The following is a 13069-nucleotide window of genomic DNA, read 5'->3' as shown; positions in this document are numbered from 1 at the left end:
AAACAGATACAGAGTCTAAAGGTGAGACATCTCATGAGGTTTTATGTTTACGCTATGCTGCTATCAGGATATAACACTGCTAAGTCTTGCAAAAGTCATCTTCTCCAGATGCCACGGTCTAAATGACAAGCTAGTACACCTGAGGATATGCTAGCTGTTTGTTGCTAAACAATGGTATGCTAGCAACAATGGATATTTTGAATTTATACCTTCAAAAGACAACCAAGTATGACGTAACAACAATGGCTGACCTACCAGCAGATAGAAGTACAATGTATCACTTTGATATTGATGCAGTGAGAGTGATACTCCATGGCTAGTGAAACAACACAGTGACAGCTCCAAAGTGTTAATGTGTAAATAAAGGCAAACTGCAAAATTAATACTTGACCATGTTAGCAAAATACTGGGTGAATACCTCATAACATCATTTCTATGACATCAAGCTCTAGTGTTGTAACTTCTGCTCATGTGCCTTAATGAAAACCGTACCTGGTTGAGCTGCTCCAGGTCATGAAAGCCCTCCAGGACCCTGCGGTACTTCCTCTCCCTGTACTTCCTGCGGATGAATGTGGCACGCTGCTCTGCCGACGCCCCACTGTGCAGGTCCTCCTCCAAGGGAAGATTAGCCGCCCAGAAACTGTTAGCATTCTTGTTCCCCACCTCCAAGAAGAGCTGAGGGGTTGAAAAAAATACACAGGGGAAAAACTCAGGTGAGAATCACCTGTAGGCCCATTAGTAGGATTTGAAATTAACATCTGCCGCTCACCTCCACTAGCTCGTTGCTCCAGATGCTGCTGTCCAACTTCAAGCTCCGCACCTTGGAAATACTTGGGCCGAGGGAGCGGTGCTGTCCTGGAGTCACACAGGAAGACACAGTCATCGGTGTGATTGCACGGATACACACAGAAACGCACATACACTTAGATATTCATACAACCCTTGGGTTTATGAATCCTTTCTTAATTAAATATATTCAAAAAAACATGGCTGTCAGGCTACGCTTTTACTTCCTGAAAAGTTGTACATATATGCACAGAAATCTCCTCTCATACATATGCACGTACACACTAAATGTTGGTGATGGAATAAACTATAAACAGGCATTAACAAGATGGAGAAACAGAGCATGACTGCAAGCTCATTCTCTCACTCACAACAGACATATTTAGTCCCCTCAGCTCTCCTAATTGGAAATGAAAGCACAGAACGAGGGCCATTAATTGCTAATGAATCATGAGTAATTCATTGTGTTTGTTGGTCGGCCTGTTTATTTGGGTGAACGAGAGGCTTCTGGGGTTGCTTATGGCCAAAGACAGAGCATACATGCATAATACATTAGGCAGAAACATGCTGTATGTGTGAATGTGAATTATTGTCCTGTGTGTAACGGCGGATAATTTTAGATTTGGATTTGGCATGATCTCATTACTGTCTTTTATGCTCAAGTAGAGCAGCTGTGAATGAAAACGCGGGGCCATGAGCTGTGAAAGGCCATCTCGACACAGATCTAGAAGGCACGGGCGCCAGAAATCTCTGAATTATTTGTCACCTAAGACATCAAAGAGAGAGTCTAACTAGTGATGATTATTTACTCCACTAAGTTTAAGAATGCAATTGTTTCATCATGTCTTTACTGATCAGAGCAAACCATTAAAAGGGGATCTTAGAAGAGGATTATACATCACATGTAATTGGTGTAAATGAGGGGTACCCAAACTTTACACAGCATAACACACTATTCATCATAAACTTTTGAGATCTTCATAAACATCTTAAAGGATAACATTTTAACCTAAGACTTATTACCCCATGTCTCTGGGTGAGAATGATCAACAGGGACAAAAATCTTTGGAATTGGTGCAGACTCCATTGACAAAAATAGTAATTTTACCTTCCAGAAGTGGTATGTATGTCTGTTAAATGATTTAACAGTCGTGCATTGTCTGAATTCCTATGAAAATTTACAGTGCTGTACAATTTGGCTAAACAGTATGTATAAGGAAAAACCGAGTACTGAACCCTGTGGAACACCATATGGAATATGATGCACAACAAGCTCACCAATATTTACAAAAAACCTTTCATTAAATAGGTAAAGCACCAGTTGAGGGCCTTTCTAGAAATTCAAACCACGTTTCAACTTATTAGTATTGGAAAGGAGACATCATCTACATCAGCACTTTGTCTGAAGTTGTTCAAGACTTAAGAATAATTGTGTATAGGTAATGTGATGCACAATCTCAAGTAGAGAATGTATACATATGTGTGAATTATTATTTCAACAAGCTCTGAATTATCTAGTTTGTTAAAAACATTAAAAGTCTGTCTAGGCAGAGAAATGCTATACTCCTGTTGCACACCAGATGTTATGCCTGAACACATTTTCTCATTTTCTAATAAAACAATTTAGGAAACTCTTCACATTTTAACAAAGACCCAGGAGCGATTGAGTCTGCAGTTCAGATTCAGTGGTTGTTCAGTTGTTGTAAACAAAAATCTGGGGTTATTAGCATGTTTTTTGTTACAAAGGACCAAACATGTTTCAGCTGAGCCCTGAGGCTACAAATAAAAAGGATTCCTTTCTCCAACAAGGTTGATTTAACTATTTTACTGAAAATATTCACATTAAAGTGTGTCAAGTATGGACGCATTAGTGCAGTCAGATGTGTTTAGATATAACAATAATCACTGCCTTCGAGACCACGAGTCCAGTCTTGACAAATAAAGGCCAAAGAGCCAAATTCTGTCACTTTTGCCAGTGAAGGAGTGAAAATATTTCACTCTGGGTGCCTGCTGCAGTGCTACAGCCAAGCTCCAACCACTGAGCCATACAGCACCACAGGACCATTTTCACTTGTGTAAGGGTAATGAAGCTGAAAAAAGTGTGCATGCCCACATGCCACTGGGTGCATGGTGAAATCTTCACATATAAATAGCCTGTTGTAAATGTCTTTATCTTTCCTGTGCGACCAAAACAACACACAAAAGGGCATTCCCGTCACAGCAGCTTTCACAAAAAAATTGCCCAGCCCGCCAAGGATTTCACCTCCAATTAAAAACTTTCCCGGTGACTCCAGCGACAGGTCATGGAGCATGTTTCCAGCCCTCCGTACTTGTGGCATTTTCCCCTCACTCAATGACGAGTCAGACGGGAAACAAAGCAAAGCAATGAGTGCTGCATTTTTGTGTTACCATGGCAACTGTTGTCAGCGGACGTGTCTAGATACATCCTGGTTTAAAGGAGCTTATAGCAATTATATGTGTGGAGAAGGGCCTCTCAGGCTCTGGAGTAATGTCATTTCCTCTGGTGGTTGTTTCAGATAGTGGGGGAAAAGGGCAAAGAGAGTGAACAAAAATAAGTGTAGAAAGATGGACAGCTTCTGTTATTAGGGAAGTAAAATTACTGAGGAATGTGGGTTTAACCAGTTAAGGGCCCAGGACAGTCATGAATGTAAGAGGTTTCCCTCAAAATGGCAGCACCAAAGTGCAGATAGACTATGTAACCATCTAGCTAAGGAACATACAGTAGTGAGGGATCTATAGGTATTCCAGCCAGAAGTTGCTGGAGACCAAAACAGAGTGTAAACTGGAATAAATATTCGACTTGCATCCATCAGGTGACAAGACCCACGACCCTAAATTAATGCTAATGTTTCTCTGCATCAGTTAAATGTGTAAATAGGCAGTTTTTTGCTAGCTAGATCAACTACATGAGGTCATGATACAGTATGTATGGTGTGTTTTTTGCAGTGTCCTCCTCAAAAAAAAATCAATTAATGTAGGTTTACTGCCCACCAGTTTCTATTTTTTACTCATTTTACCAAAAAGTACCCAGGTTATTTCTGAGAGTATTAGTTTAAACTGATTATCTGCAGCAATTGCACCTGTTGTATCCAGGACAACGCTGCAGTTCCTGGAAATAAAAGTGTCTTGTGGCAAGGACAGCTCAAAATATACTTCTGTGATAAAAACTTTTTTTGTGCTTTCTTTCTTTCTAATAAAAACTAAAGGGAAAAAAGTGGCAAAACTTTAATGCGGAGCTGAGGGGAATGCTGTGTCTCTCAGTGTAATTAGAAAAACCACGAGTGTGCAGAGTCGTGCTACATATAGTATAAAAATATTTGCATGTTTCATGTTTTTTTATTACTGAGGTTTTGATCAGATTCACAGTGTTTTCTAATGTGAGGTTGTATTTTTAATAAAACTGAAAACAATGGACCCTAACATTCTTTCAGGTCTATGCAAACAAAGACAAAATATTATAGTATAAAACTGCTCCACATCAGAGAGTGAAGCCTAAGACTATTAAAATTCATTCTATCTTGGCAAGAAAAGAGGAAAGCCAGTCTGGGATCATTTTTACCATTAGCCTTCTCATTACTTCTTTCCTCTTCCTCTTGTTCAGCATTTCTCTTTATTGTCCATGACATGAGAGTGCTAATTAAAAGCGTGAGCAGTCATTGGTATTCCAAATGGACCACCGCCTAATTTAAGAAGAGCACAGTGTGAGGACAGCTTCCTCATTGCAGATATTCACCCTCTCTCCCCCAGCGCGTCGACAAAATGTAATATTAAACACCCCTGCAAATGAAATCATTTAAGGGTGTTTGAAAAGGGATGTTGGATATCTGATGCGTACCAATTACATGGGCTTTGCAGAGGTGAGGTGAAGAATCGCATTAAAACTTATGACTCTGGGAGAAAATCTTAAGCTCGGAGGAGATATGGAGGGGGAAGGAGGAGTGTATGGGAGCATGGAAGAAGGGGGTGGGGGGGTAATACTACACAGCAACCAGAAATCCCTTCACATCAAGCATGGCTGCTGCTTCTCTCTAATCATGTTTAGCGGGTCAAGAAGCAGTTTGGGATTCCCCAAGTTCTCGCCCGTAGCTTAATCTTTGTTGTCATTTCATCTGAGCCATCCAGCATTGCCAAATAGATTAGAGGGAGTCCAGAGGCCAGACGCCAACTCCCATAAGTGGCTTATCACCTGAGATCTTATTCAAAAACAGCCTCTAGGTCATACTCACAAACAAACACCAGACCACACATACGGATTAAGAATAGAGTACTAAGATGCTTTTTTTACTATGGCACATTTTTGCTTTTATCTTTTCATACGCAGCAGGGCCGTTCTTTTTGTTTCTCTATATACATGAAATAAGAGTAATAATATGAGCAAGAGAATGGTGTGTGTTGGCCTTTCCAACTGGTTCCCAACATTTTTGGTGTGTGACCCTTTATAGCCAGGCAGTGCTTACTCATGACCCCCTGTCACAGGTTATATGCTTGTCTGTGAGCAGTAGAATAATATTCATTCTTCTCCAGAATGTCTTATTTTAAGACACTTTAGAGGTCCTGGAGAAATAAAACTCTCCAAGAAAAGTGCAAGGATTTTAGAAAAGTTCAGCATAACTTTGAGTACAACTTTTTCTTCCCAGTGAGACATTATTTTATAGGCCTGTAATTCATTAATAATTTCCTAGAAAGTTTACTGTAAGGAACTATGTGATTAATTCCAATAGGCACAAATCAACTAGCACATTCCAATAATTCATTCCAATAAGTTGCTACCATATTGTAGAGGGTCTTTTAGCCAGTGCACAAGTCAGTTGAACATTTATGTGAAATTTGTTAACAGGCAAATATATGAAGAACAAAGTTTTAAGTGACAAATATATAATCAATACCAATTAATTATTTGAGTTTCAGTTCCACTAAAACTAAAAACTTCATCTAAACCAAACATAACTAACTAAATCCTATACAAAATAATTTCAATTTGTCTGAGTTTTTTATGTAATTAGTGCCAGATTTAGTGGTTTTTTTTGACATTAGGAAATATGGATCCATGACATAGAGTGTTACAGTTTTTTTTCCCTCTTTTTTCCTCTCGTTTATCATCAACTGACTCCTGGAACCTGTGGGACCCCACTCATAGGTGGCCAAAGGAGACCAAGAGTAAAGCTGTGCGCGTGTGCCCCCTTACCTGCACATTTCTTACAGATGACCACACCCAGATTGACGGAGGCCCACTCCGGCCGCGGGGCGTGACAGTCGGCACAGCTCCTGTTGGCCTCGTTGAACCAGATCTTCTCTGCCACTTCATAGTCGGAGAGTGTCTCTGCGATCGATTCTTGGACCGCTTCAATCCACTTCTCCTTCTCCCGTTCTGACTCGGCCGTGAAGCTGCAACAATTGATTTTTTTTTTTTTTTACCCCCACCCCCCAACACATGCCTCACTGTTATTGATTTGATTTGAGAGAGCAATTAAACAGCATAGTATCGCTTGGCAGGGTTATGGGGGTGTGCTGTATTTGGAGTAGTTTTGGGGTGGGGGGTGGGGGTCTGCTGAGTGTGTATGCCTATGTGTGATTGCAATAGATTTGGTGAAATTGATAGAGGGGTGGAGAGAGGGGCAACAGGGCAGGTAAATCAATGTCTCACCTTCCACCACTAAAATCTATAAAGTGCTAATGCAGGATATTTTTTCAGGGTATTACTTCTATATTAGACTGAGGAAAGTTGAGAAATGGTGATGGAAAACGAGCATAAACATAATCCATTTACAGTTTCAACATACATTTTGAAAAAAGAAAAAATCATGTCTAACACTGTTGTTCCATCAGGACCTGCATTAAGAGCTCTGTCAATTTGAAAGTGAGAAAATGAAACAAGTAAAGCTCTGAGAAAAGCTGAGTAATCTCGGTGGCGCTGCTTCTTCTGGGTGCACTTACAGACTTAAAGATTCCAATGCAGTGTATGTCTATAAGCATCGCTACATGAAGGTAATTTACTGGAGATTATAAAGTAGATCTGCAAGCAAATATCATTAATAGTGACTGTGACCTCACTTTCATGTCAGCTATAACTCACTCTGGCCACAATTACATGGACACTTTGTCCAATTAAGGTAGAATCTTTACATGGGCGCAAGAAATCAGGACACTCAGGAATTTGAAGGACGTGTTTACATGTGCTATAGTGACCTGTTTACTGTAAATCCACACATACATGGAGCAGGTCAGGAATAAGCGGTCTCCTCTGACAGGCTCTGCAGTGAAAGCGAGCTTCTCCTCACTGCATGAAGTGGTAGAAACCAACTTGTACACTACTTTGTCTGTGTTTAAATTCTCACTGCTGTCACTGCAATACTTTCCCTGTCTTAAGTATTTTTCATTCACATGCGTGCATGTGAAAAGTCGATTACAAAACTGATGACACATATACATAATACATGTATGTAAATCATCCTCCTCTGGGATAAATCTAGCCAGGTTTCAAGGTTTCTCTTTAACGCCGACTGTAACCAGGTTACGGCAAATACACTGAATGATATTTTTGGACAATAGTGTGCTTCCAACTGTGTGATAACTCTTTCAAGAAGGGTATTTCCCACTTCAAAAGTGACTGTGCCCCTATCCAATAGCAAGGTCTATTAAGTCACAGAGTCTGGTGTGAACGAATTTAAGAGCCCTGATCTTAACCCCATCCAACACCTTTGGGATGAACTGGAACAATGACTGAGAGTCAGGCCTTATCGCCCAACATTGAGAACCCTTCCTCACTAAAGCTCTTGTGGCTGAACGGCAGCAAATCTCTGCGGCCAGCTTCCAAAATCTTGAGTAAAGCCCTCATAGAAGAGTGGAGGCAGTAACATTTGCTGGCCACATAGTTTCTGCCGTATAGCATGTAAAGGCAGAGGTTTAAATTATGTAAAATTTATCTCATTAATAATATTACCACAGAAGTCAAATCAGCCATATTTCAACACAGAATTCACAAGTATACATGCATCCAAAACATGAAAACATAAAATATATATGCACAAGCTACACATGTAAATGCATGAATGGTCCCAAATTGGATGTCTTTCAGAGGCCTTTTTGTATAAGTGTGTGTGTGTGTTTGTGTGCGTGTGTTTGTGTGTGTGTGTGTGTGTGTGTGTGTGTGTCTGTGTGTGGGTGTGTGTGTAAGGCCTTGCACACACTCATTCACCTGTCATTCAATCCATCTATATCTCACTCATTAGTTTTCCAGAGTGAAGAGATCTCTCGCACACTGACTGGATATTACTCTCTAACGAGCACTTATAAGATACCTCGTAGGGACAGAAGAGAGTGTGTGTGTGTGTGTGTGTGTGGATTTTAAAGAAATTGCTGAGTGTACTGAATAACTAAAAATTAGCTAAAGGTATGCAGAAGAGCATATAACAAGAAACGTGTGTGCATGTGTGAGCTTAAGTGAGAGCGAGCAGGAAACAGAGAGCAGGAACGACAGAAATCAAAACATATATATCATTGAGAGGAAAGAGAGAGCGAGAAATGGAGAGAGAGTGAGCGAGCGAGCGAGCGAGCGAGAGAGAGAGACAGAGAGACAGAGAGAGACCTAGCGTGACTGAAAGAAACACTTAGAAAGGAGCAATGGGACCTCTGGTCTCCATGGCAACCTGGCGACCGGTGTAAAGGAAGACGGAAGACAAGGCAGGAAGGAGACGGCGAGGGGAGGTGGTGGGGGGGCTTTCGCCCCCGAGCAGAGGATGTGCACCAGGCTGGCTTCACCCAAGTAACCCGGCCAAGATCAATAGGTTGATTGGGTTCAGCAGTTCTGTGCCCATCGGTCTCTGCCTGGGGCCCCCCCTTCTAAAGAGATGACTGCGCACATCGTTCGCTGAACTACAATGTGGCCTCCAAAAAACCACAGAGGAGCAAAGGCGGCACAGAAGTCAGGAGGCAGGAGGCCGCGCAAGTGTATATGGAGGGTCCCAAGGTGCAGAGTTTTAGATTTGAAGTGAGCACCCGTGTCAGATTAGGCCACAAAATACACTCCAGCTTTAAGGACAACAGGAGGTAAAGAGGAAAATATTAAATCAAAGACAAACTCAAATTTGCCTTCAAAACTATTGTCAAATGAACACAAACCTGATGGAGAAGAGGTCTAATTACTATGTTTCATAAGCTAACAATAACTAAATTGTTGCCTTTGCTCTGAGTATAAATTTTGTTATGACTATGTGCAAGTTTTCACTAAAATTACAACTTTCAAGCAATCTCGTACATTGTTGAAATGTGCCAATCATCCTCAAAACTACAGGCTTCAAGCTTCCATCATCTCCCTCCCAGCAACTAAATCTACAATCATAGAGCTCTCATGTTATTCCACACTGCTCCCATATAATTATCTGTAAAGTTATCAAAGCTGAAAGTAAACTAAGGGTGCAATGAATAGTGTAATCCACAGATATGAGGAACGCTTAAGTCCCACCCAAGTTTCTATTGTTTTTTTAAAGTCAAACAACAGAGGTACAACCATTTATAAAATAGTAGTCTGTCAGTGAATATAAGCCAAGAGACAGTGACAGAGCCACGGTAGCCATTTCCAGGCTTTATGCTAAGGTAAGGTAAGCTAAGCTAAGCTAAGCTACGCGTGGCTCTAGCTCCATATTTCATGGACAGACATGAGAGTGGTATCAATCTTCACATCTAACTCCCACCAAGAAGTCAAATTAGTGCATTCCCCAACATGTCAAACTATTTCATTTTTAAAAAAGCATATCTAACATTCCATTTCAATTGGCCTACATGACCTTCATGGTCTGGAGTTTGAAAAAACACTCTTTACAGCCAGCTTCAGGGTTTCCAATTCACCCAAAGGACCTTGTATCAGTCCCGATTCATGAAAATGTATTTTTTTTTTAATGTAAAATGACAGTAATCCAATTTTGATGTGCAGTAGCTTGACATTCTTTTGGAAAGTCTCAGTTATGTTGAGGCATTAAATCTCAAGTTTGCTCCCACTGGTGTTTTTTATCCTATTTGCTGTTTAAGGCTTTTATGCTCTGCTACCCTACATACTACATGTGAGTGAAGAAATCTAATTCCTCCCTATGAATGATAAATGGGCGTACAGTTCCTTTTGCATGTATGCATAATGTACATAATGGTAAGAAAGACACATATAAAGTGGTTTGTGTTATTAAATAGAAGTTGTTGTAGCTGTTAAATGTAGTGGAGGAGCATCGTTTAGAATCAGGTGACATAGCCTAGTCATTCCCAATAGCATTCGTGACTGAGGATGAAGGATGAAGAGCTTGGATATGAGAATAATCAATACAGCTTCTATACCAACCTTGAATTGCATTTCTAAAAACCCGACTCATCATCATCTAAAAAGAGAGTTACATTTAGTCAATTCAACATGGTCAAACGTAGCTAAAAATGGGCCTTCACAGCTACAGCCACAAAAATAAAAAAGAAATGAGTTATTTCAATCCAAAGTTAAAATAGAATCAGTCATTCTGACAAAAAAAATATACAAGGTGGAACTGTTAGATAAGATGAAAAAAAGAACACTTTGAGGAAACACTGGCAGATACTCAGAGAAGATAAATCAATCACACATTTTACCCAAAGTGGGATTTAGCCTACTTACAGAATCAAGAAATCGTGAAGTAAATTCAGTTCATACCAGATTTTCTCCAAAATACTTAAGACACTTTTACACTCCGCTTCGTGAGGAGTACCACTCAGAAGATGTTACGAAACCTCCTTTGAGAGCTGTGTCTCGAGAAGCTGAAGTTTATTAAGTCTGCAAAATGACCCCGATGGTGTCATCAGGGGTATTTTGGCTCAGGTCTGAGGAACTTGGAAAGTTTATAACATATACCCTACATTACAAACTGTGGGACTTCGCCAAAGACTTAGCTATTTACCAGACACAGAGGGTCAAGCTAAAATAACACTACCAGCTGTATCATGGGAAATGTAGGATCCAGTGTTTCCAGAGCTTTAACCATACTTGGGACTATAAATCAGGTTCTCAACCTCTGCTGCTTGGATTTTAACCACCATTTCTTTTCTTTATCTGTCTCTTGTGAGCCTCCCACTGTTCCTGAAGTGCAGTACCAAATAGCTGAAGTGCCCTCTCTTCAGCATATCTACATATGTTGAAAGATTTATTGGTCAGTGTAATCATTCCTCCTGTCCACACTGGCTGTGAAGAGATCGCTCTCTAACTGATTTCAGTGTAACTAAAGGGACACAAAATCCAGACTAAAAAGACTATAAATGTTGAAAATACCCTCTTGACTTGTTCAACTCAGACTGCTAAAGCCTCATATTAGCTTCAGCTTTACAGACAGGAGCTACTGCTAATTCTTTCAATGTACATATGGGGATTTGAATAGTGTGAATTTGTAAAATGTGAACCTATACTTTAAAGGGTAATTTTATCCAAAATACACAATCTTAGCCTAGTCACATCTACCAATGCAGACAGAGAAATTTGGGGGTTTTATCTGTCAAGTTTTTCAACTACCCACCTGTGAGAATAATTAAATGCAATGAGCCAATGCATTTGTGCTGCTCAAAATTAAATCTGAAATATTCTGCAGATTGATTGAAAACACATCCTTCCAAAAACAATGCTCAGCTTAGGATAATCCAAAGACCTTGCTGTCACAAGTTGTCATTAGGAAATATTTTCAGTCGAAGCTAAAAACAAAAAGAAAAGAAAAACAGTCAAACTGTCCACAGGTTTCAATAAAGAAACCAGACAAACATGGATTTTCTCCAATATGGCCTTGAGCTATAGGCATTTATCTGCAGCTTTACTTTGGTAAAAGTGTTTTCTGATCAAGAGCACAAAGTTTTTCTTCACTCCAAACTTGAGTGTCTTTGCCTGGTAACATCTCCTCTCCTCTCAGCCTCATTGTCATTCTCTGTACTCATAAAAGTCTGCGATTGTATCCACCACGGCGGACTGAACGCTCTGTCCATTTAACAGCAGCAAAACAATGGAAAAGCCAAAGTGAGTCTCCACAGCTTAAAGTGATTAGATGAGTTTCTCACTAATCCCCACCTTGAGCAGGTAGGAGACCGCTCCCAGGGCTACCAATCGATTTGATACACACACACACACACACACACACACACACACACACACACTAAAACCCTTTCAGCAATCACCTCATCAAAACAATTCGGGAGACCTCAGCTCATTTTAATTCCACCTCTTTTTTGTTGCACACAAAATGGCAATTACGTCCAGTGTATTAACGAAGCTGCCAAACGATGGGACCATTAAGGGAGCTGACACAAACAGATCGATCGGACATACAACAGACAGGTAGAGGAATGAGGGGGAAAAAAGTCTTTACACAAGGCAACGGGCAAAAAAAGGAAGGGTTGAAAAAAGAAAGAGGAGAAAGCAGTGAACAAGCGCATACAAACAAACAAGCCATGCTTTGTCCAGGCAGCTGTGGCGGTTGTATTCTAAATGGGCCATTACAGCACAAACAAGCAGTGCGCTCATTGATTGTAGGCCCTCAGGGGACTGGAGTCACCTGAAAGGCTTTGTGCCCTACAGAGGCAGAGATACCTGCACAGAACTCCCAAGGGGAAACTGCATAAAAAATAAAATCCTGATCAATAATTAGTGATTTTTGTACAGAAATCTGTTCACATGTAGTGTGTGTACTGCAATGACCAATAAGTCAGTGAGATGTGTGGAGGGTACTGTGGTCGACAAAGTGGTTTGTGAAAGAGATCTGACACGACTGGAAGAGAGTGCGACTAAAATTCAGTGAAAACAAACTCACAGTATAAGAGGATTCTCTTTGTCTCATTAGAGCTGAGTCTTAACTGTGTGACACGCCTGCTCATTAGTCTCACAACTTACATCTCAGAGGGAAACATGCACTAAGTTTCGTATTGGAAAGGGTGCAAGTGAATATATTTGGCTTAACTAAACCTGAGTAATTTAAAATAATTCAAATTTATCTTTGTTTGTGACATTGGAAGCATGTTCACAACTGCAGTTCCGTTCACCTGGTCCAAAGTTATTTATCACTTATTGTCCAAGTCTATTGTGTGTGGAAGACTATTTCTGTGATGAAAAAAGATCCTATGAACCATTATGATGAGAGAATTTACTTACTATGTAAAAATAAAGACTTTCTCCAAAATAATGACTTAGCATCTGACAATAAAGTTTCTCCTCAAGTCATTATTTTGACATACAAAACCATTATTTTGATACTAAGTTATTTGGAGAGATTAAGTCACT

The 13069-nt window shown here is 40.2% G+C and overlaps 1 protein-coding gene across 1 annotated transcript in view; it reads right to left on the bottom strand.

Moving 5' to 3' along the window:
* The window catches only part of arap2 (ArfGAP with RhoGAP domain, ankyrin repeat and PH domain 2), a 115942-nt gene that overhangs the window by 61473 nt on the left and 41400 nt on the right, over positions 1–13069 (bottom strand). Inside the window, 3 exon segments of the mRNA XM_051075709.1 lie at positions 493–675; positions 770–855; positions 5993–6192. Coding sequence (XP_050931666.1) covers positions 493–675; positions 770–855; positions 5993–6192 — 469 coding nt within the window.

The sequence above is a fragment of the Lates calcarifer genome, linkage group LG14 (assembly GCF_001640805.2).
Source record: "Lates calcarifer isolate ASB-BC8 linkage group LG14, TLL_Latcal_v3, whole genome shotgun sequence".
NCBI classification, from domain to species: Eukaryota; Metazoa; Chordata; class Actinopteri; family Centropomidae; genus Lates; species Lates calcarifer.
The sequence above is the reverse complement of the archived record's forward strand: the minus strand, read 5'-3'. Positions and strand labels throughout refer to the sequence as shown.